We start from the raw sequence: 21,530 nt of genomic DNA, 5'->3' as shown, positions 1-21,530 counted from the left end.
ATCCGGTGGAGGCCGGCCCCATGGGTGAGGCAGAACAAAGGAGAGTTTATTGAATACACCGCAGGGGAGCAGTGGGTGGGCAGGACAGCACGAGGGACAGGGAGGGAGAGACTATCTGCCAGGAGGCGGGCGTGCGGGGCTGCAATTAAAGGGGGAAAGTGAGGAGGTATGGGAATGTAGGGAATTTTCCTTTTTTGGTACCCATGTCCGGGTGTAAGTGGCCCATTGGGCAGCTAGGGCTTATGGCTCTTTTGGGGTGGGTCACCTGATCGGCCTGTTTGTATTCAGCCAGGGGGCTGGGGGTGACTGTGGGCCCTCTACCTTCTCCAGGTTTCCATGGCTCAAGTTGGCTGCCTAAAAGCGGCCTCTACAGAGTGGGCCCCGCACTTCTCTGAGGTGTGGTCTTTAGTCTGTGGCTCTGCTGGTTCATTCAGAGTTGGGGCAGTCGTGCTGGACAGGCTGGGGTTCCCACCTGCGCACAGTAAAGCAGGAGCGGAGAGCACAGCTTGAAGCTGAAGGTGAGGGCATGACGGTGTGGGGGCTCCGGAGTGCTGGGGTCAGCATCTGCAGGACTGAGCTGGGGGGTAGGTGATGATCTGAGAATGGGGTGTTGAGAGGAAATGCCAGAGTGGGGGTGAAGGGGGACAGTTACAGATGGTGACAGGGTCAAGGGCATAACTGGGGCAGAGGACGAGGTCATTGGCAGGAAGGAGAGGTCAAGACTGAGGAGCAGGGAGTTGAAGGGTGGTCACAGGAAATTGAGACCACCAGGAATTCAGACCTGGCGCAGCGATGGGGCGATGCCCACAGCAAGGGCTGGTGTTGGTGGTGGGCACAGCGGATGGCTGGTGTCAGCTGGGACTCCTGCAAAGAGGAGTGGGGAAGGGGCTGCAGGCCACAGTGAGGAACAGGGCAGGTGGGTACTCCCTTCCAGGCCAGGGGGCTGAGGTAGTTTCAGAATTGGGGAATCGAGAGCAGGGTCAGAAGTCCTCTTGTTGCTGCTTCTCTGATCAAGCCTGTCTCTTCCTTCCTTCCCAGCTCAGCCAGGTTCTCAGGAGGTGGGGCCCCCACAGTGTCCTTGCCAATTCTCCATGGGGGGACCTCTGCTGAGCTCGCAGTGGTCTCTGTATCCTTCTCTTTTAAAAACACAGGAAGGGGGCGCCTGGGTGGTTCAGTCATTGGGCATCTGCCTTCGGCTCAGGTCATGATCCCGGGGTCGTGGGGTCGAGGGCCCCCCCACCCCGAATTGGGCTCCCTGCTCCTCGGGAAGCCTGCTTCTCCCTCTCCCACTCCCCCTGCTTGTGTCCCTCTCTCGGTGTGTCTCTCTCTGTCAAATAAATAAATAAAATAAAATCTTAAAACACACACACACACAGAGGAGGGCTCGTTCTTTGAGAAGGGTCACCTGGGCACTGGGAGGTACACCCGCGAGGCGGTGTCTTGACACTGTACTTAGTTCAAGGCCTTTTCCATTTCCCTGGATGCCCAGGTGCATCCTCAAGGCTGGCGCCCTGGGCCTCTCTGGCCCAGCCACGTGTGCCGTCCAGGCTCGTGTCCTGCTAATTATTAGGGACTTGGTATCTAACTGGATGTTTTCAGTGGGATCTGTGTCCTTTGTCCCGTGAGCTGTTGCATGGCCCCATCATGATTGACCTCAGGACCACTTTGTCGTGTTTATCGTACATGTTTTGCCCAGCTGATCATCTGTTTTCTGGTTTTGTAGGCTTTGTTTTGTTTTGCCCCTCAGTGCAGACATTTTGAAGATCTAGTGCAACTGGATTTGTCAGTTTTCCTTTTCGTTTCTGGATTTTGTGTCACGTTTAGAAAGGCTTTCCCCTGTGCTGGGATCAGACAGATATTTTTCCCTTCTTCCTGATATCCCTGCGGCTTTATTCTTCCTTATGGCTGTGTCTCTGATGAGTCTGGAGTGGGATTTTTTTTTTTTTTTTTAAGATTTTATTTATTTTGGTGGGGGAGCAGAGGGTGAGGGAGAGAATCTCCAGCAGACTCCACGCCAAGCACAGAGCTCCACGTGGGGCTCGATCCACAACCCTGAGATCATGACCTCAGCTGAAATCAAGAGTCGGATGCTTCGCCAGCGGAGCCACCCAGGCGCCCCTGGAGTTGATTTTGGGGTGAGGAGAGAGGTAGATCCTGTCCTGTTTTTCTAGGCGCTTACTGCCATCTGTAGCCACGCGTTGAAGTGGTGCTCCCTGGTGGCCCTGTGTGGCCCCACTGAGCCCCCTACAGTGGCCACCCTAGTCCTCCCACGTGCATCTCTGTTGGCCCCTCTCCTGGATGCTCTGTCCTGGGCTTCCTGGTGCCAGTTTGCCCAGGGCACTGCTCAGACCTACTTCCAAGGGCCCTCCTTCGTCTCTCTTCTGCTCACTTGCCCTTTCCCTGCATCTGACAACCTGTCCCATCCTCATCCTGTTACTCTTGTCTTCTCCTATCCACTCCCTCCTGGGTAGGTGTGTGGGTCCCTGTGCCTCTTCTGTGAAGTTGCTTTCACCCCCCATCTGATCACATCAGTCATTGTCTGAAAGCTTCTGTGGCTCCCACAGCCTGTGGGTAGAGTCCAGCTCCTCAGCTGGGCACAGAAGATGCTCCTGGAGCTGACTGTGGCTCATGCTGTCCTTGCTGGTTCGGACCTGATAGCCAACAGGAGTGCTGACACCTGTTCTCCCAGAACAGAGAGCGCTTACAGGTGCCTAGAGGAGGGTTACCTTGCATGGCTCCCAAATCCAACAGAAGTGACCCAAAGTGTGCATTCCCCATCCGTCTGCCTCTCTGAACCCCACTGTGACCGCTTCTGGTCTTTTTGTGTGTCTTTCTTGTGTTTCTTAGGTACAAAAAAATGTATGTACACAAAAGGTAGTGTACCATAAACAGACTTTATATCTTTTTTCTTCACTGAACAGCACTTTTTTTTTTTTAAGATTTATTTATTTGGGTGGCTGGGTGGCTTAGTCAGTGAAGCGTCTGCCTTCAGGTCAGGTCATGATCCCAGGGTCCTGGCATTGAGCCCCACATTGGGCTCCCTGCTCAGCGAGGAGTCTGTTTCTCCCTCTGCTCCTCACCCCTGCTCATGCTCTGTCTCTCTCAAATAAATAAATAAAATCTTTTTTCTTTTAAAGATTTTCTTCATTTATTTGACAGAGGGGGGGAGAGCAGGAACAGAGATAGAGGGAGCAGGGGGAGAGGGAGAGGGAGAAGCAGGCTTTCCGCAGAGCAGGGAGCCCGATGCGGGGCTCGATCCCAGGAACCTGGGATCATGACCTGAGCCGAAGGCAGATGCTTAACGACTGAGCCACCCAGACGCCCCTCAAATAAATAAATAAAATCTTTAAAAAAAAGACAACCAAGATTTATTTATCTGAGAAAGAGAGAGAGCGCACGTGTGAGTGGGAGGAGGGGCGGAGGGAGAGGGGGAATCCCAAGCCAAATCTGCACTGAGCGTGGAGCCCGATGTAGGGCTCAATCCCACAGCCCCGAGATTGTGATCCGAGCTGAAATCAAGAGTCAGGTGCAACCAACTGAGCCTCCCAGGTGCCCCTGAACAAACACGATTTCTTAGCGACCATTCCATGATGGTGCACAGGAAGCTCTTCATAAACCCCTCAGGGTCTTACTTAGTTAGGCCCTGTGACAGACAGAAAGGTCATTTGCAGTGTTTTCTGTCATAAAGGCTGTTGGAACAGGGGCCAGCCCTAGGGGACTGCTGGTGAGCGCGCCCGGGGGGATGGCCGCTCTGTGCTGCGTCGCTGCCCCCGTGGGGGGTGCCCGTGGTAGCACCCGCAGGTCCGCACCTGCTGCTCTCAGAGCGTGCCCTGGGCGGCCCGGCTGTGGGCTTGCAGCTCCAGTGCCTCCTTCCTTCTCCTCACGGGTGCCGGGCCTGGCCTCGCTCACTGATGCACATCCTGCTCCTCGGCGGATGGTAGGGCCTGTCCTCAGTCCCCTCCCGTCCCCCGTCCCTGCCCCCAGTGCAGAGCCGAGTAGAGCAAGGGAGCTGGGAGGGAGGAGAGCTTGTTGAGTGACCAGAGCAGGCACGCCAGTCAAGTGGGTGGGGCTGCCTCTTCACAGCCTGGCGCTGTCGTGTCTTAGGGTCTCTGGGCATCTGGTCCTTCCCTGACTGGATGGTGCGGGCCATGGGGCACCTCGGGCCTGAGCTTGTCCACTCCACAGCTGCACCGAGCTGTGCCAGGCCGTCCCTGCCCCCAGTGCAGAGCCGAGTAGAGCAAGGGAGCTGGGAGGGAGGAGAGCTTGTTGAGTGACCAGAGCAGGCACGCCAGTCAAGTGGGTGGGGCTGCCTCTTCACAGCCTGGCGCTGTCGTGTCTTAGGGTCTCTGGGCATCTGGTCCTTCCCTGACTGGATGGTGCGGGCCATGGGGCACCTCGGGCCTGAGCTTGTCCACTCCACAGCTGCACCGAGCTGTGCCAGGCCTGGCCCCCCTGACCAGAGGCTCCTCTTGCAGGGGCCAGCACGTGGTTAGGACAGGGACTGTGCCCTTAACAAGCTTGTCCTCTAGTGGAAGAGACAGGCCAGGACAGATAGTGCCCTTGTGCCTGGTGTCCAGTGCCCAGCCTCCGCTGCTCGGGAAGCTGCCGTGGGGCACGTGTGCCCGCGGGGGTCTGGGTCCTTGGTGGGATGGGAGTCTTCCAAGGTGAGCCAGTCAGGAGTGGGGGAGGGTGAGCACATGGGATGGGTGCTAGGGGTGAGCCCTGGAATGGGGGCCGGGCTCCGGGGGCCCTTGCTGCGTGTGAGTCCTGCATCACCCTCTGTTTGCACTGATGGATAAACCTATGTCTCTGGGACGCCCGCCCTAACTTGGGCAGTGTCAGCTCTGCATCAGGTTTCAGGGAGGGGTCACAGCACCTCACCCACAGCATTCAGATGACCTGACCTTGTTACTCTCTAGAATGGCAATATGTACTTTCCCAGAGTGAGGGGTGTCTAGAGATTTTCTCATTCTTTGCTATTGTAGATAATGCTGCAAATAAAACCAGCTCTTTTGATTGCAAGTTATAGGAGCCTACTCCAAAAAGCCAAGCACAGCTTCACATCTGGGGGGTGGGAAGTCCCCAGAACCAGAGGGAAGGCGGGGGGTGGGCCTGCTTGGGCCTGATGCAGCCTGGGCTGCCCCAGGTTCCATCCTCAATCTTTTCCTCTCTCTGAACAAGGCCATGGGTGAGTAAAGCGACACCGCCCCTCCCAGGCTCCGGGTTCTCGTTACACCATCACTAATCCTCACACAGGGGATACTAGGGTGGGCATGAGGGGTGATGTGGTGGAGTGGTTAACAGGGGACTTTGGATGTAGGCATGGCTTCAGTTTCCCTGTGTAGCAAATGGGATAATGACAGAGACCTGCTGGGAGGCTGTGACGTTGGGTGTCGCAGGAGCATGGATCTGTTCCTGCTGGGCTGGGGTCTGGGGACTGGGCCTGCGTCCCAGAAGCCAGGGAGCTTGTGCAGCTTACATGGGCTCGGAGCTGAAACCTGGAAAAAATTGGCCAGATTTTCTGTTTGACATTCCAGCCAGACTTGGGGGAAGGATTTGTGAACAAGGTGGGAGAGGCCCTGCTTACCACCCCCCTGCCCCTCTGTGGCCTGGGTGTGGTGCACTGGCCATTCCGTGGGACCCCACTATGTCATCTTGGCCTTGGTGGCTCAGTTGAGGGTTGAGTCTTTCACTTCTGGTGGGCTTTTCCTGGACTGTGGCTGGGAGGAGGCAGCTGAGTGAGGCCTGGGGAAGGATGTCAGCTGGGGTCCAGGGGCCTGGGGCCCAGAAGGCTTAGGGCTGAGCCTGGAGGGGCCACCCCTCAATGGAGACTGTCCTGGGATCGGGCGTCCACTGCGGTGTTTCCCTGGCACTCCCAGGGTTACCTTAGGGTCACCTTGGGCTCAGAGAAGGTCATCAGCAGCCCAAGGACCTGCCCAAAGTTACAGGGAGACTGCCCTTAGGCATTTTCCAGCAAGGAGCACTGTTACAGGGGCCCAAAGCAGACCCAGGGCTTCAGGATGGTGGGCTCACCAGAGTCAGGGGCTGAGGGCCCGAGTAAGCTGCCACAGCCCAAACCAGGAGACCAGCGTCTCTACTGTGGGCTGGCCAGGATTCTTCCCATTGTGGCTGGGTTGGGGGAGGGGATGCTGAGGCTCTCCAGATCCTGCTTTGTGATGAATTTTCACGGATGGCCTTCAAAATGAGTAAACCAAAAGGCACGTAGAGCTGCTTGCTCTTTTTGGTTGTTTTCTGGAGGACATGGGCATCAGAACCTCTTTCAATCCATAAAGTGCTGTGGACGACACCTTCTAAATCTGGCTGAACTTAACACAGTCAGGTAGGGCTTTGCTGCCGGCGCCCGACTTTAAGAAGTGAAACATCCTGTGACCCTGTGAGCCCACTCTGCTGGGGAGCCTGGGCCTGGGGGTCCCCTCCCCTTGCCACGGCTGGAGACGGAGTGCCTTGCTCCTTGCTTATGGTCCCTTGGGGTGGGTTGTTCAGGTCAGCTCTCCTGGAAGGCCCGGAGAGGTGAAGGTCACACCTCGTGTGTGGGGTTGCCTGCTCCCTGTGGGTGGAGAGGGGCTGGAGGGGAGGGGGCAGTGAGCAGCTAGGAGGGAAGGAGAGGCTTGCAGAGTGGGTGAGGCTCTGCCATGCCCTGTGTTTGCAGTTTGTAGCCTGCACAGCCCTCAGGGCAGTTCCGGGAGTGCCCAAGGAGAAGGTGACCTTGTGCAGTGCATCCTGGGGGCAGGCGGGTCAGCGATGCCGTGGAGGACCAGGGCCTTGAGAGGCTTGCAGAAAACAGCTCCCAGAGGCTGGCACCTGGGCCCTGGAGAGGCAGCCTCATGGGGAAGGCCCGCAGCCCGCGCAGCCCTCCTTGCTCCCTGCTCTGAGCCGCGCTGCCCTTTCTGGGAACCCTGAGTGTGTGAGCCAGAGCGGGGGTGGGGCAAGCGCCCCTGCCAGGAATGTTGTCCAGCAGGGCTGACTGTGGGCTGGAGATGGGCCTTGTTGGGGTGGGGCTAGCCATCTCACCTGCTGGCCTGCCCCACCTGGGGCTGGCCTTGACAAGCTTCCCATTCCTCCTCCACAGGCTAGTGGGAGCCACTTGCTGTCTGCAGCCCGACCAACTGCTCTTCAGAAGGAGGCACTCCGGAGACACAGCTGCCAGGCCTGCTGTGCCCTTGGCACCCTGGCTGCTCAGACAGTCTCACTGCTGGGCACTGGGGGCCGAGACCGCAGGACTCTGAGGGCACACCCTGCCCTGGCGTCTGTGTGGCTAGGGGGCCGCCCTCTGGCCACACCTCCCTGTTAGCACTGATGCACTGACCCTGGAAGACTGATGAGAGAGGGGAGGGAAGGCCAGGCCATGGCTGCTCCCAGACCCCACCCAGGATCCTGAGGTCTGGGAGGGGAGGGGGCTTCTAGAACTCCCAAGGGCTCCCAGGGGCCTCTGCTCATTGCCTTGCCCTCCCTTCACCCTCACTGAAGTGCTGGGACACGGCAACGTTGTTATCTGGGTAATTAGCTTCAGACCCTGGACTGAGGCTGGCCAGGTCCTGGGCTGCTTCCCACAGGCTGTGCACCCTGACCGCAAGAGGGAGGTGAGGCCCTGCCCGCTGAGCAGCCGAGGTGTCAGGGCTCTTGAGAGGCAGGCTGCGGGCACTCTCCCACCCTGCCCTTTTTGCCTGGGGCCCGTGTCCCTCAGGACTGCCTGGGCCTGGTCGCGGCGTGGGGCCTTGTGACCTAGCCTTGCCCGGGGCAGAGGGCACCACTGAGCCTCAGGGAGGGGATGCCCCCACGGGTGCTGGTCCAGCCTGCTGCCCCACTCCTGAGGCCCAGTCTGGCCCCTGTGCTCCCCGGTCTGGTGCCCCGAGCCGCCCCCCCCGGCAGGTAGCCCCCGCCATGGCCGAGCACCTGGATCTGCTGGCAGAGATGCCCATGGTGGGCAGGATGAGCACGCAGGAGCGGCTCAAGCATGCGCAGAAGCGGCGTGCCCAGCAGGTGAAGATGTGGGCCCAGGCTGAGAAGGAGGCCCAGGGCAAGAAGGGCCACCGGGAGCGGCCATGGAAGGAGGCAGCCCGTGGCAGGCCACAGAAGCGGGTCCTCTTCCCTCCCAGTGTCACCCTTCTAGAGGCTGCTGCCCGAAATGATCTGGAAGAAGGTGAGCGTGGCTGAGCCCCGGGGCACAGTGCCATCCTGTGGAGGCCTAGGGGCTGGCCTGGCATCCTCAGTGGCATGCTCTAAGTGGTAGGCCACCTGAGGCTAGCCCGTGATGGGGCGGCACACACAGGGTGCTGCTGCAGGGATGAGGCTGACGGGGGGTTGTGCAGGGGCATCGGGCAAGCCCACAGGAGCCTGGACAAGTGCCCAGGGCTTCGCTCAGGTGGGCTGGGAGTGGCCCATAGTCTTCGCGCCTCTTGCCAGGGTGCTGGGCGATAATCAGGAGAGTCCTGGCCACCACCTGCTTGGGTCCTCAGTCTCCACCTCTGTAAAGGAGGACGGTAACGCCCCACCTCAGCAGGTTAGAGCGCGGGGGCAGGGGCCCCCCACAGGCCAGCCCCCTTGACACCTGCCTCAGGCCCCCTCTTTGACTTCTTCCTCCCCATCAAGACCTTCCTGGCTAGATGACAGGCCTGAGCTTTTGGCAGGCTCCTCATTCCTCCCCGGCAACCCTGTGTGCTCACAGCCCCTCTCTCTCCAGGAGAGGCTCTGGAGGGCTCTTCCTGCTTTCCTCCAGGGCAGAGGCTGGGGTGCAGAGGGCAAGGAGGGGCGGGCACTGCCTCAGGGCAGGGAAAGTAGAGGAGGGTGTGGTGGGCGTGCCGCAGGCCATGGCTGTGGGAAGGAGGGTGAGTCCTCCTGTTGCCTGTGGGGCACAGTCTGAGAGGGCCAGGCCGTCAAGGAGGTCCACGGTGACCTTGGCGACAGCCTGGGCCCACTGAACGATGAGGACAGGGACTAGCTCTGCTGAGGGGAGACCCTGGAGGGGACAGGCCTGGATGCCTTGGGCCCACACTGCGGGCCTGCTCTGGGCTGGGGCATGTGTAGGGTTCAAACGCTCTGCTAGTGGAAAAGGCTTGGGGGAGCATGGGACCCAGTGAGGGTATTGTTGGGGGAGGGTGCCAGAACCCCGGCCGGGGACTGTCCTCAGGAGCCTGAGGCTTGGAGTGTCGGGATTCAGGGGGATGGGTCCTGCTTGGTGCTGGAGGCAGGAGCATGCTGTGTATGCGGACTTGGGGCAGACAGAGACCCAGTGCCCGGCTCTTGAGCCCTCAGCCTGGGCTCGGGGGTCCCTCTGGCCCCCTGCACCTCTGTCCTCCTCGGCATTCCCTGCTCCCAGCTGCAGCACAGCGGTCAGCCCGGGTACCCTCAGGTACCCTGCACCCCGACTAGAACAGTGTTGGCCTGTGGCCGGACCTCTCTCTGCGCTCTTACCACACTCCCTCCTCCCCCTTCTCACAGTCCGCCAGCTCCTTGAGAGTGGGGTCAGCCCCGACCTGGCCAATGAGGATGGCCTGACGGCCCTGCACCAGGTCAGCCCTGCCGGGCGGGGAGCGGGTGGGAGAGGAGGGGGCGCTGGCCTGGGCTCTGGCACTCAGGCTCTGTGGTTCGTAGAGCTGCATCGATGACTTCCGGGAGATGGTGCGGCAGCTCCTAGAGGCTGGGGCCAAGGTCAATGCCTGCGACAGTGAGAGCTGGACACCCCTGCATGCTGCGGCCACCTGCGGCCACCTGCACCTGGTAGAGCTGCTCATTGCCCGGTAGGGCCCCGTCAGTGTGGCCAGAGTGGGCGTTTGTATCAGGAAGGGGCTGCAGTTGGGTCAGGAGAGGCAGGACCTTCCTTGCAGACAGGAGTTCATCCTGAGACACAGCCCAGGTGTCTCCTCTGCAGGAAGCATGCTTGGCCCTTGCTTCGTGGGTTTCCACTCACCTTTGCTTACCCTGACTTCACCCTGGCATGGAGATCAGGGCCTGGGCAGAGGCTGCAGACACAAGGGAATGAGCATGTACTCGGAGAAGTGTGGTGGTTCTCCTGGGCGCATCCTCCTGCCAAGCCCCCTTAGGAGTTTGGGAACTCCTCGAGGGTGGGCCTTGGCCTCTAGCTCTGGTCTCCCTGGGGTCTGACAGACATGCCCTTCTGGCCAGAGTGATGAGGGCAGCACTGGCAAAGACGGAGGGGGCACCTGGCCATGGACGGGGCCTTTGACAAGGAGGCTGGAGCAGGGCAGGGCTTCTTGGTGAACGGGAGGGCGGTCGGCTTTACCGGCGTCCAGGAACTCCCCCCACTGCCACGGCCCCTCAACTCTGACCCCCACAGCAGAACGGATGGTCAGGGGCTCAGGCTCTCCTTGGCGTGGTCTAGGTGCTGATGGTGGGTGTGTGGGTGGTTGGCAGTCTCTTCCCTTCACACACACATGCTGTAGAGTGGGCACCCACCTTTGTGTTCTGCGCTCCTCTGCAGCTCCCTGTCCTCCCCCTGGCCGTGCCTCTGCTTGAGCCTTGTTCCCTGCAGCTCTCTCCTGGCATCCAGGCGCTCCTCCTTCCTCTACTTTTTGCTCCCTGAGGCTCCTAGAGTCCTGGCACCCCCTCCTGGCTGGTGGGCCCACTGTGTGGGTTGACAGGGGTGCATGGGTGTGGAACCTGGAGCTCAGACACGGGTGGAGACTGTGGGGGTGGCCTAACTGGCTTGAGGGCAGGATCCAGAGCTGAGGGGCATCAGGGGCCTGGGCCGCCTCCATCTGTGACCCACACTGTCCTGGAGAGCAGCCCCAGGCTGAGGGCCTCCGCAGAGGGTGGACTAGAGGTCTCCCTGGGAGAGAAAGGCTCTGTGGCCAAAGCCCCTGTCCATTCTTCTTGCAGTGGTGCCGACCTCCTGGCCGTCAACACTGATGGGAACATGCCTTACGACCTCTGTGAGGATGAGCAGACGCTGGACTGCCTGGAGACAGCCATGGCCAGCAGCGGTGAGTGGGACCCCACTCGCCCACGTAGGGTGCCTGGGGCACCAGCTGAGCTCGCTGCCCTTCAGGCGTCACCCAGGACCGCATTGAGGGGGCCCGGGCGTTGCCAGAGCTGTGCATGCTGGACGACATCCGCAGCCTGCTGCAGGCGGGAGCCGACATCGATGTCCCCCAGGACCATGGGGCCACACTGGTGAGGATGGGGCCACGTGAGGTGCAGGTGGGGAGGTTGCTGCTGGAGGGCACGGCAGGGACTCAGGGCTGAGCGCTTTGCCCGTAGCTACACATCGCGGCCGCCAATGGGTTTGGCGAGGCAGCTGGCCTGCTGCTGGAACACCGGGCCAGCCTGAGCGCCAAGGACCAGGATGGCTGGGAGCCGCTGCACGCTGCAGCCTACTGGGGCCAGGTGAGTGCGGGGTGGGGGGTGACCGCCCGGCGGGGGCGGGGGCTGCCCTGGCTCCTGGCCCCGGGCCCTTCAGCAGCCCGGGCTCGCCGGCCCTCAGGTACATCTGGTGGAGCTGCTCGTGGCGCACGGGGCCGACCTGAACGGGAAGTCTCTGATGGGCGAGACGCCTCTCGGTGAGCTGGGGCCGCCTCTGCCAGTGTAGAGGGTGGGTGAGAGGGCACCGCTGACCCCCCGCCCACTTCTCCTAGACGTGTGCGGGGACGAGGAGGTGCGGACCAAGTTGCTGGAGCTGAAGCACAAGCATGACGCGCTCCTGCGCGCCCAGGGCCACCGGCGCTCTCTGCTGCGCCGCCGCACCTCGAGCGCGGGCAGTCGGGGGTGAGCGCCCGTGGTCGACCTTAGCGTCCCGCCCTGGCCGGCAGGCAGCCCGTCCACACCCCCACCTCCCCCACTCTGCCCAGCCCTGGCCCCTGCTGACGTGGCTGCAGGGTCCGCAGGGCGAGTGGCACCCGCCCCCCACCCTCACCGTGCCCTCCTGCAGGAAGGTGGTGAGGAGGGTGAGCCTGACCCAGCGCACCAGCCTGTACCGCAGGGAGCATGCCCAGGAGGCCATCGTGTGGCAGCAGCCGCCGCCCACTAGCCCAGAGCCGCCCGAGGAGGACGAGGATGGCCAGACGGACGCGGAGCTGCGACCCATGCCCAACGAGGTGAGCCCCCCGCCGTCCACCTCCAGCATGGTGGCTGTGGGCCTGGGCGCTACCCTCTGTGTGTGGCCTGACCTCGGCGTCTCATTTCTCCCACCACCCTGGGCCCAGTGCAGCAAGCTCATTTCTGCCCCCTGACTCCCATGCAGCCAGGGGCCCACGGCGGCCAAGGGAGGCCGGAGAAGGCCTTCCTGATGGCCTCTGAGGCCCATGCTTCCCCAGCAGGACGACGACCCCGAGTCGGCCAGGCCGCACAATGGCCGAGTTGGAGGCACCCCAGGGCAGCACTTGCACTCCAAGCGGCTGGACCGGAGCATCTCCTACCAGCTGAGCCCCCTGGAGAGCAGCACCCCCGATGCCCTGGTCCGGGCCAAGGCCCACCACACGCTGGCAGAGCTGAAACGCCAACGAGCCGCTGCTAAGGTGCAGCATCCCCTGCCTGAGGGACGTGAGGCCCCTGAGCCTGGCTTGCCTGCGGACGCCGAGAGCCCCCAGCCGGAGTGCAGCTCTGGGGCTGGTGGAGACCCGCCCCTGCTGAAGCTCACAGCACCCTCCGAGGAGGCCCCCATGGAGAAGAGGCCCTGCTGCCTGCTCATGTGAGGGGCTGGCACCCAGAGTCACAAAGTCCTGTTGTCAGGCCCCGCTGGAGGCTGCCGCGGGGCCCCTGCTCTGGAGACCCGGTGCTGCTGCTGGGGGATAGCGCCTGCAGGGCCTCCCCTGTTCCCCTCACCCGAGGGTGCCAGCTTCCTTGCTCAGGGACGAACCCCTGGCAGAAGCCCTCCTGGGGGGGGTTACCTGGCTGCAGAGACCTAGTTTCATCGTATGACTCTTGATAAAGGGCTGTTCTGCCACCTGCCTTGTGTGTGTGTCAGCAGGGCCCCTGTCCTGAGTGGGGAGCTGTTGTGTTGCTGCTTCTGGATGTGCCTGTCCCTGTTTGGGGGCCTGTAGGGGGGCTTGCTTGTGGCTGCCTGGCCCTGCGTGGGAGTGAGGCCCCCGGCCACGGGGCAAGAAGCCTGGCCTGCACTGCAGCCTGCCTCCCTGCCTTCCCAGCCTCCTGGAGGCTCCTCTGTAACTCCTTCCTTTCCTGGGAGGAGCCGGGAGCTCCGGAAGGACATTCCTTGGGGGTCAGGGCTGGGGGTATCCATGCCAGAGGGGCAGGGATCCTGGCTTGGAAGGGGAGGGGGCTTTCCACAAGACTCTTGAGCCGCAGAGGGGAGAATCCGTACAAGGCTGGAGTCAGGAACCTCCCTGGGGGAAGAGTCCCCCGTTGCTGGCATGTAGCCCTGGTCCTGGGGCCTGGCTGCCAGCCTCCAACTGGGCTGGCAAAGGGGGCCAGTGGTTGGCAGCCCAGATTCTGAGCCGGCTGGGCACAATGTGTCAGGGTGACAGGGGCCCCTTAGGGGCCTCAAGTGGGAGGGCTGGGGGCACTGCTAGCTCATTTGTCCATAGTGGGCAGCTCTGCATGGCCACCAGTGCTGGTCACCTTCCCCTCCCCAGTGGGTACTGACCCAGCCAGCCCCGTGTCTGCAGGGCCCACCCTTTCCTGAGCATCATTGGTTGGAGGGGTGTTCTCAGCAGGGCTGGGGAGGGCCAGGGGATGGGCCGCAGGTTAAATTTAGTGTGTGGGGCGGTGCAGCTGCCAAGGTCCACCTGTTAACACTTGGGCCTTGCTGCCAGGGGTGGGAGGGGGCTGACTCTGCCTGGGGCTGGGACCGTATAAACCTGTGCTCTGGCCTGGGCGTGGCATAGGTCGCCCTCAGGCCTGACCAGCTGCCCACAGCCTCTCTGAGGGCTGGCTCCTTGACCTTCCGCTCAGAGTCAGATGTCAGCAGCTGGGGTAGCCACCCCTGGGCATGGCCTATCAGCTCCCTTCAGGGCCTGGGGAGGTGGGGCCCCGAGGGCCTATCACAGCTCGCTTCCCACTATCTCCACCAATCAGGAGCAACAGGGGAGGGGAGCTTAGGTCACCCTGCCTGTGGTGTGGCCCCAAGGGCAGCTCCAGGCTGGCGCATGGTGAAAGGGCACAACGGCAGCCCAGAGCAGCCGAGGTGTCCGAGGGCCCAGAGCCACCCTACCCTGTCATGCAACAACCCAACCCAGAGACTCCGGCCTCCACCAATTGCTGATCTGGGACCAAGGTCCAACCGCAGGGCTCCTGCAGCCTGTGGGCCATGGTTGCCAGCCCAGGAGGGGCTGGCCAGATGGAACCCCGCATCTGAGCTTTCGCTCCCTTCTCCCAGTAACGCCAGGATTCTGTAGAGGCCTGACTCAGTTACCTGGGAGACAGGCCTGCTGGCCCAAGCAAAGATGGGGGGCCTGAGAGGGCTAGGCCTTGGCAGAGCCGTGCTGGGGTAAATCTCCAGGGGCCCCAGCTCCATCTCCCCTGGGGGTTTAGCTCTGCCCAGCTTTGCCAACCCCTCCGGGCACTCAGCGCACTTCCCCTCCCCCAGGCCCAGTCCCTCAGAGCTTCTTGAACCTTCTGTCTGTCCCTACCCCCCATGTAGGTCTCCTGCTCCCCGGTCATGGGGACACTGGGCGGGCACTGGGCCTCGCCCCAAGCCCCGCCTGCCTCCTCATGCCCTCCCTATGGCTCCCTGGGGCAGAGCTGTGCCCAGATGGGTGGGGCGGGGCCCAGCGGCCCCGACTTCTTCTTCAGCCTTTTCTGTCCCTTTCAGTGGGGCCAGCAGGCTGCAGCGAAGAGGGTGCCCTTTACCTTGAGCCCCTCTACCCAGGCTCCCTCTTCCCAGCCCTGGCCCACTGAGTCTGGACCCGGCTTCCCTTATCCCCACTTCTGAATCCTGCCGTGTCCTGACCTTCCTGCCTGGTCTGAGTAGGGTCATGGCCTTGAGGGCAGGTGACCGCAGCCAGGTTGCAATGAACGGGCTGAAGGAGAAGGTACTGACGCTGGACACCATGAACCCGTGTGTCCGGAGGGTGGAGTACGCAGTGCGCGGTCCCATTGTGCTGCGTGCCCTGGAGCTGGAGCAGGAACTGCGCCAGGTATGGCCCTGGGCCCCGCCACTGCCCTCCAGCTGCACCTGGACAGCTGAGTCAGACCCATTCCCACAGTCACACGGGACAAAGACCTGTCAGAGTGATAGACGGCCCATTCTCACTGCCTGTGCCCCCTCCCTCCCAGGGGGTAAAGAAGCCCTTCACTGAGGTCATCCGTGCCAACATCGGGGATGCACAGGCCATGGGGCAGAAGCCCATCACCTTCCTGCGTCAGGTGAGGCTCAGCATGGCTCTGGGCTCCTCCCCAGTCAGCCCAAGTGCTCTGGCTCAGTGTCCAATGCTCCCAGGTCCTGGCCCTCTGTGTCCACCCTGATCTCCTGAACAGCCCCGACTTCCCAGAGGATGCCAAGAGAAAGGCTGAGCGCATCTTGCAGGCGTGTGGGGGACACAGCCTGGGTAAGTGCCAGTGCCCAAACCGGCCAAAGCCCCAGAGAGGAGCAGGCAGGAGGCCCTCCCAGGGGAGGGGTGGGCTCTGCTGCTGGAAGGGGGCGGAGGTACTCTGGAGGACTGCTAAGGAACCTCTCGGGTCCTCTTCTCCTCCCCGTCCCGCCTCGCCCCCTGGCCCAGGGGCCTACAGCGTCAGCTCCGGCATCCAGCTGATCCGCGAGGATGTAGCTCGGTACATCGAGCGTCGCGACGGAGGCATTCCCTCAGACCCCAACAACATCTACCTGTCCACCGGGGCCAGCGACGCCATCGTGGTAGGCCAGGGCCAGGGCAGGAGGACACCAGGGCTCTTTTTGTGCGGCTGGGCGGACCTTGCTCCTCCTGGCACTGTGGTTCCGGGCGGGGCGGGGAACAGGTGCAATCCCTGTGGGCCCCACCAACCTTGCTTCCCCATCCCTACAGACGGTGCTGAAGTTGCTGGTGGCCGGAGAGGGCCCCACCCGCACAGGTGTGCTCATCCCCATCCCTCAGTACCCGCTGTACTCAGCGGCGCTGGCCGAGCTCAACGCTGTGCAGGTGGACTACTACTTGGACGAAGAACGCGCTTGGGCACTCGACGTGGCCGAGCTGCGGCGGGCCCTGTGCCAGGCGCGTGGTCATTGCTGCCCACGCGCACTCTGCATTATCAACCCTGGCAACCCCACTGGTGCGCCGCCCATCCCCCCAGCCTTGCCGCTTCCCCCTCCCAGCCGGGGTCATTGCGCTCTCCCTCCCCGCCGCCCCCCCCCCCCCCATGCTGCCTCTCGGCGCAGAGCGCAAGAGTCTGACCCTGGAAATGCTGCATCCTCCGCGCTCCAGGGCAGGTGCAAGCCCGCGAGTGCATCGAGGCCGTGATTCGCTTTGCCTTCGAGGAGCGCCTCTTCCTGATGGCTGATGAGGTGCTGGCAGAGGCTCGCCTGCGGCTTGGGGTTGGAGGGCAACAGTGGCAGCCCCCCCGCCCCCCGCGCACCGTGACGCCAGTCCTCCCATCCAGGTGTACCAGGACAACGTGTATGCGGAGGGCTCTCAGTTCCACTCGTTCAAGAAGGTGCTCACGGAGATGGGGCCGCCTTACGCGACGCAGCAGGAGCTCGCCTCCTTCCACTCCGTATCCAAGGGCTACATGGGAGAGTGCGTGCAGGCTGAGCGGGCGGGGTCTCGCGGACTCCACCCCCCGGCTTGGTTCCCCCTCGCTGGCCCTGCCTTGACACCTGCCCTCGCCGCCCCGCAGGTGCGGGTTCCGCGGCGGCTACGTGGAGGTGGTGAACATGGACCCCGCCGTACAACAACAGATGCAGAAGCTGATGAGTGTGCGGCTGTGCCCGCCTGTGCCGGGCCAGGTCCTGCTCAGCATGGTGGTCAGCCCGCCGGCGCCCTCCGACCCCTCCTTCGCGCAGTTCCAGGCGGTGAGCGGGCGGGGGGGGGAGGGGGGGTTCGATCATGCGACACGGCGCCAGGTCTGATCAGCCGACCTCCGCGGCCGCAGGAGAGGCAGGTGGTGCTGGCCGAGCTGGCGGCGAAGGCGAAGCTCACGGAGCAGGTTTTCAACGAGGCTCCCGGCATTCGCTGCAACCCGGTGCAGGGTGCCATGTACTCCTTCCCTCGTGTGCAGTTGCCCCCGCGCGCCGTGCAGCGCGCTCAGGTAGGTCGGGCCCAGGTAGGTCGGGCCGACTGGCGACTGGCGTGAGGGCAGGCGAGCTAGGCCCGAGGGCGGGGCGGGGCGGGGGGCGGGGATAGGGGGGCGTGGGCGCGGAGGCTGGGCGCCCAGTCCTGACCGCCCCGCCCGGTCCGACCGCCCCCAGGAGCTGGGCCTGGCTCCAGACATGTTCTTCTGCATGAGCCTTCTGGAGGAGACCGGCATCTGCGTGGTGCCCGGGAGTGGCTTTGGGCAGAGGGAAGGCACCTACCACTTTCGGTGAGGCCCAGCACCGCATGGTTTAGCCCGGCAGCCCCCAACACATTTGCTTACCTCCCTCTCCCTTTTAGGATGACCATTCTGCCCCCCATGGAGAAGCTGCGGCCTCTGCTGGAGAAGCTGAGCCAGTTCCATGCCAAGTTCACGCGAGAGTACTCCTGAGGCGCCCCCCCTCCCCTCCCTCTTCCCGGACAGGGTGGGCAGGCAGGTCCGACCCTGGACTTACCATGGCCAGGGCCCTGGGGGGCTCTGGAGCCCTCTGGACTTGCTCCTGCTGCCTGTGGGGCTGGGCCCCTGCCTTTCTGCAGGCCCCTAATAAAGCTGTGAAGCAGCCTGACGACATGGAAGCGGGCTGTGTGCACACCTGTATGAGCCTCCCCTGCCTTTGTCCACTCCTGACTTCCTTTCTGAGCTGGGGCTCCTTGCAGGCCTGGAGACCCAGCCCAGCAGGACATTTGTCCGCCTCCAGGAGGAGCAGTCAAGGAGGGCTCCCAGAGGAGGCGACCTTACTGCAGATGCAGCACCTCTCACGGGCTGGGTCTCCGCTGTGGTCTCTGGTCTTGGGGCCGACACTGGCAAACGTCACATAAAAATTAGGAAGAGCACGAGGTGTGAAGGAAGCCACTAGGTTGGGAATGAAGCTGGACAAAGAAACATGGGAGCTGAGTTCCAGGGGTGGCCACATCCGAAAAAGTAGTCTAAGGAAGACACAGAGCCAGGTGGCCTGGCTCCCCTTCCTGTACCGCTGGCCTCTCCCCTGCCGGGCAGCACAGGGATCACACTGAGCTGTGAGATGGAGCTGGCTGGGTGGGTGAGCAGCCGGAAGTGGAGTCACAGTGACGACTCAAGGAGGGAGTCTTGGTTTTCCTCCTAAATGGGCAGATGGCACGGTGCTGCTACCTGAGGCTGCTGGAGGAACAGCCGTGCCAAGAGTGGGGACGGAGAACGAACAAATAGGTCTTGCTTTGTTTGTATTGGGTTTGAAGTGCATGACATCCTAGTGCAAACGCAGTCCTTGGGCTGGGAGGCAGTGAGGGGCGGCCCTCCCACGCTGGAGCACCTGAGGGCAGGTGCCAGGGAGGAGAGTATGTAAAATGCTGACGAAGGGGCACCCTGGGGAGACTGAGGCTGGGGTGGGTGTGCAGCCCTATGTCCTTGCCATGGGAACAGGGATGAGCGCCTACTGTGGGCAAGATAGACACGGTTGTGACTCACTGCAGTCTTCTTAGGTAGGGATGGTAGTCCCCATTTTACAGACGAGGAGACTTGTCGAAGTGACAGGAAACCCACTCGAGGTGGCTTCACCAGCTGTTGTTCTAGGGGTTGGGTTGGCTTCAGGGGGTCAAGGGTTTGGAGACTAAGGCTCTAGCTCTGTCCGCTCCGGAGGTGGTTCTTAACCATGGGCCATACTCACTACCCCCTCTGGGCCTCGGGAACCCTGCGGGGTGCAGCTCTGAGCAGGAGAGACCACATGAGACCCCCACATTCAGCTGCTCCTGGGACAGGCCTCTCCCTCCACAGAGCTGCCCTGGAGCGAGGCAGGGCTTGGGCCCGCCCCACCTGCCTCTCCTGGCCTTGTCGCTGGACACTAGAGGGCGTCCCCGGCAGCAGCGGGCTGCACCCCCCTGGCTGAGACCTTTCACACCGACATGGCTTTCAGGGCCCCCGGCTGGGCCAGGGCCGCAGGGGCGGGAGGAAGCCGTAGTAGACGGGCACTTAAGAGGCCGACTCCTCCCTGGGGGCCGCTGGGAGGACCCGGTGGACGCTGCAGCAGCCAGGCTCCAGGTGAGACACCAAGTCAGGGTGTGGGTCCAGGGGTGTCTGGGAGCCGGATCTGATACCCTTGGGAGGGTCCAAGGTGGGCCGCGGGCTCGACCCCAGCTAGGCGAGCGGCCGTCGTGCCCGCGGCTCCCCGGCCGCACCCAGGTTGGCCACTGGGGGCGCCCGAGGGCGGCGGGCGCTCTGGCCGGCTCGCGTGCTCTGTGGCCGCCGCGTCCCGCGGCTGCGTAGTGCGCACGCCCCCAGGACCCGCGGGCGCCGGCCTGTCCCACCCTGACCTGGCCGAGCTCCGGAGCCATGCTGTCGTGTGGCCCCTGACCTCATCCTGACCGGACCAAACACCGTCCGGAACCGCTCCGCCCGGCTCCAGGCTCTGGTCCGGCCTTGAACGCAGCCCCCGTCCCCGCCCGGTCACGGGCCGGATCCCCGCCCCCCAGCGCTAGCCCCCGGGCGCCCCGCGTCCCGGCCATGCACGGGAAGCTGCTGCCGCTGGCCGGCCTCTACCTGGTGCAAGGCCTGCCCTATGGGCTGCAGTCTGGCCTGCTGCCTGTGCTGCTGCGGGCGCGTGGCCTCTCCCTGACGCGCGTGGGCCTGGCCAAGGTGCTGTACCTGCCCTGGCTGTTTAAACTCGTGTGGGCCCCGCTGGTGGACACGCGGGGCTCCCTGAGGGCCTGGCTGATGCTCAGCACGGCTGCTCTGGGCCTGGTGTGCGGGCTGCTTGCAGCCTCGCCTCCCGCGGAAGCCGGCCCGGCGGGCCTGCAGGTCCGTGTGGTGGGGCTGCTTCTGTTGTTGAACCTGGGTGCTGCTGTGCAGGATGTGGCCCTGGACACGCTGGCCGTCCAGCTCCTGGAGCCAGCTGAGCTAGGGCCTGGTAACACAGTGCAGGTGGTCGCTTACAAGCTGGGGGCAGTGCTGGCGGGAGGGGGCCTGCTGGCCCTTGTGCCTACCCTCTCCTGGCCCGGGCTCTTCCTGCTCCTGGCGGCTACCTATTGGTTGGCTGCTGCCCTCGTCTGGGCGGCGCCGGCCCTGCAACAGCCGCCCTCGTCTGGGCCGTCGGAACCCGCCCTCCGCAGCCTGTGCCTTCTGCAGCACCTGCTGGCCATGCCCGGTACTCTGTGGACAGCAGGCTTTGTGCTCACTTACAAGTTGGGTAAGCGAGGCCGTGAGCAGGCAACAGCAGGGGTGGGAGCCTGGGGCCCTGGAGCCCGTTTTGTGGCCACCTTCTGGGGGATTAACTGCAGGCTGGAGCCCAGGCTGGCTCTGCAGCTTCTCCAGCTCTAGCTGCACGGCTTCCGTGAGCTCCAGCCGCACCCCCTCGGGTCTCTGACGCTGCTTCATGCTGACCTAAGCTTGGCTGATGCCCCAGGACGGAGGCAGGGCAGGGGCCTGGCTAGGGGAGTGCACCTGAAGCCCCAGCTGAAGGGAGGCGGGAGCCCCTGCTCACATTCTCCCCACAGGTGAGCAGGGTGCCAGCAGCTTGTTTCCGCTGCTCCTGCTGGACCACGGCATCTCCACGCCAGAGCTGGGGCTGTGGAACGGCGTGGGCGCTGTGCTCTGCTCCATTGTAGGCTCATCCCTGGGCGGGGCCCTGCTGGCCAGGCACAGGTGAGCCCTCCCCGCCTGCTCCACCCCCCTGCTGCCACCTGACCCGCGCCACCCTCCCTGACCCGCCCCCTCTCCCCACCTCAGGCAACCAGTGCCCCTGCTGAGGTCGGTGCTTGGGTTCCGGCTCGGGGGTCTGGCCTGCCAGACCACCCTGCTCTTCCACCTGGACACCCCAGGGGTCAGGCTGGGCTCCAGTACAGTCCTGAGAGGTGAGGGGCTGGCCACGGGAGGGGAGGAGTCCAGTGTCCTGGGCCCCGCTGACCTCGGCCCTCCCAGGGGCAGCCTTGCTGAGCCTGTGCGTGCAGCACTTCCTGGGGGGCCTGGTCACAACCACCACGTTCACCCTGATGATGCACTGTAGCCGGTTGGCGCCCAGTGCCCTGCAGGTAAGAGGGTGCGGCTGGGATATCCGGGGGGCTGCAGGGCTGGGATCCAAGCAGGCCCTCACCTGAGCTCACACCTCGTCCCACCTCGCCCCTGCAGGCCACACACTACAGCCTCCTGGCCACTCTGGAGCTGCTGGGCAAGCTGTTCCTGGGCACGCTGGCCGGGGCCCTGGCTGACAGCCTGGGGCCGCATCTCTGCTTTGCCCTCTTCCTTGCTCTCTCAGGCATGCCCATTCTGTATCTGAGCCTGGCGCCCAGCACCCTGGCCTGAGCTGGGTGGCTGGCCTGCCTAATAAAGCTGAGCGTGCCTGTGGCCTGGCTGTTTGGGGTGTGTGA

The 21,530-nt window shown here is 63.3% G+C and overlaps 3 protein-coding genes across 5 annotated transcripts in view; all 3 read left to right on the top strand.

The window, feature by feature from the left end:
- The window catches only part of PPP1R16A (protein phosphatase 1 regulatory subunit 16A), a 35,967-nt gene extending 22,741 nt beyond the window's left edge, over nucleotides 1–13,226 (top strand). Inside the window, exons 2-11 of one of the 2 annotated variants that reach the window (XM_045895654.3) lie at nucleotides 7,091–8,161; nucleotides 9,460–9,530; nucleotides 9,613–9,758; nucleotides 10,858–10,961; nucleotides 11,027–11,151; nucleotides 11,239–11,364; nucleotides 11,462–11,537; nucleotides 11,613–11,742; nucleotides 11,906–12,071; nucleotides 12,291–13,226. In XM_045895654.3, the coding sequence (XP_045751610.1) occupies nucleotides 7,903–8,161; nucleotides 9,460–9,530; nucleotides 9,613–9,758; nucleotides 10,858–10,961; nucleotides 11,027–11,151; nucleotides 11,239–11,364; nucleotides 11,462–11,537; nucleotides 11,613–11,742; nucleotides 11,906–12,071; nucleotides 12,291–12,668 (1,581 nt within the window). In that variant the 5' untranslated portion in view covers nucleotides 7,091–7,902 and the 3' untranslated portion in view covers nucleotides 12,669–13,226. The remainder of the gene's footprint in view (nucleotides 1–7,090; nucleotides 8,162–9,459; nucleotides 9,531–9,612; nucleotides 9,759–10,857; nucleotides 10,962–11,026; nucleotides 11,152–11,238; nucleotides 11,365–11,461; nucleotides 11,538–11,612; nucleotides 11,743–11,905; nucleotides 12,072–12,290) is intronic. The other variant, XM_045895655.3, reaches the window with a different exon arrangement.
- Nucleotides 13,227–13,797: 571 nt separating this feature from the next.
- Nucleotides 13,798–18,057, top strand: GPT (glutamic--pyruvic transaminase). 2 transcript variants are annotated; one of them, XM_045895657.3, is made up of 11 exons: nucleotides 13,798–15,068; nucleotides 15,208–15,297; nucleotides 15,371–15,479; nucleotides 15,651–15,784; nucleotides 15,933–16,176; nucleotides 16,329–16,408; nucleotides 16,504–16,640; nucleotides 16,741–16,915; nucleotides 16,996–17,151; nucleotides 17,312–17,424; nucleotides 17,496–17,785. In XM_045895657.3, exons 1-11 carry the CDS (start codon nucleotides 14,907–14,909, stop codon nucleotides 17,584–17,586), a joined length of 1,491 nt encoding a protein of 496 aa, XP_045751613.1. In that variant the 5' UTR covers nucleotides 13,798–14,906; the 3' UTR covers nucleotides 17,587–17,785. The 2 variants fall into 2 exon arrangements, with proteins under 2 accessions (XP_045751613.1, XP_054368370.1); XM_054512395.2 differs by lacking the exon at nucleotides 17,312–17,424 and having other exon boundaries at nucleotides 14,791–15,068; nucleotides 17,496–18,057.
- Nucleotides 18,058–19,269: 1,212 nt separating this feature from the next.
- Nucleotides 19,270–21,507, top strand: MFSD3 (major facilitator superfamily domain containing 3). Its single transcript, XM_045895659.3, has 5 exons — nucleotides 19,270–20,353; nucleotides 20,661–20,808; nucleotides 20,893–21,017; nucleotides 21,085–21,194; nucleotides 21,292–21,507. Exons 1-5 carry the CDS (start codon nucleotides 19,672–19,674, stop codon nucleotides 21,463–21,465), a joined length of 1,239 nt encoding a protein of 412 aa, XP_045751615.1. The 5' UTR covers nucleotides 19,270–19,671; the 3' UTR covers nucleotides 21,466–21,507.
- The last annotated feature ends 23 nt before the right edge of the window (nucleotides 21,508–21,530 follow it).

The sequence above is a fragment of the Mirounga angustirostris genome, unplaced genomic scaffold (assembly GCF_029215605.1).
Source record: "Mirounga angustirostris isolate CCGP_5_RB_7025 unplaced genomic scaffold, mMirAng1.0.hap1 SCAF_4, whole genome shotgun sequence".
Classification (NCBI taxonomy): Eukaryota; Metazoa; Chordata; class Mammalia; order Carnivora; family Phocidae; genus Mirounga; species Mirounga angustirostris.
Note: the sequence above shows the minus strand (reverse complement) of the source record. Positions and strands in the feature narration are given on the sequence as shown.

Bases quoted from the DNA above. Each gene is read 5' to 3' on its own strand.
- GPT (XM_054512395.2), top strand. From the start codon at position 14,907: ATGGCCTTGAGGGCAGGTGACCGCAGCCAGGTTGCAATGAACGGGCTG. The intron at 16,409-16,503 runs GTGCTGGCAGAG...CCTCCCATCCAG, and splicing joins TCTTCCTGATGGCTGATGAG to GTGTACCAGGACAACGTGTA. The intron at 16,916-16,995 runs GTGAGCGGGCGG...CCGCGGCCGCAG, and splicing joins CCTTCGCGCAGTTCCAGGCG to GAGAGGCAGGTGGTGCTGGC.
- MFSD3 (XM_045895659.3), top strand. From the start codon at position 19,672: ATGCACGGGAAGCTGCTGCCGCTGGCCGGCCTCTACCTGGTGCAAGGC. The intron at 20,354-20,660 runs GTAAGCGAGGCC...TTCTCCCCACAG, and splicing joins TGTGCTCACTTACAAGTTGG to GTGAGCAGGGTGCCAGCAGC. The intron at 20,809-20,892 runs GTGAGCCCTCCC...TCCCCACCTCAG, and splicing joins GCCCTGCTGGCCAGGCACAG to GCAACCAGTGCCCCTGCTGA.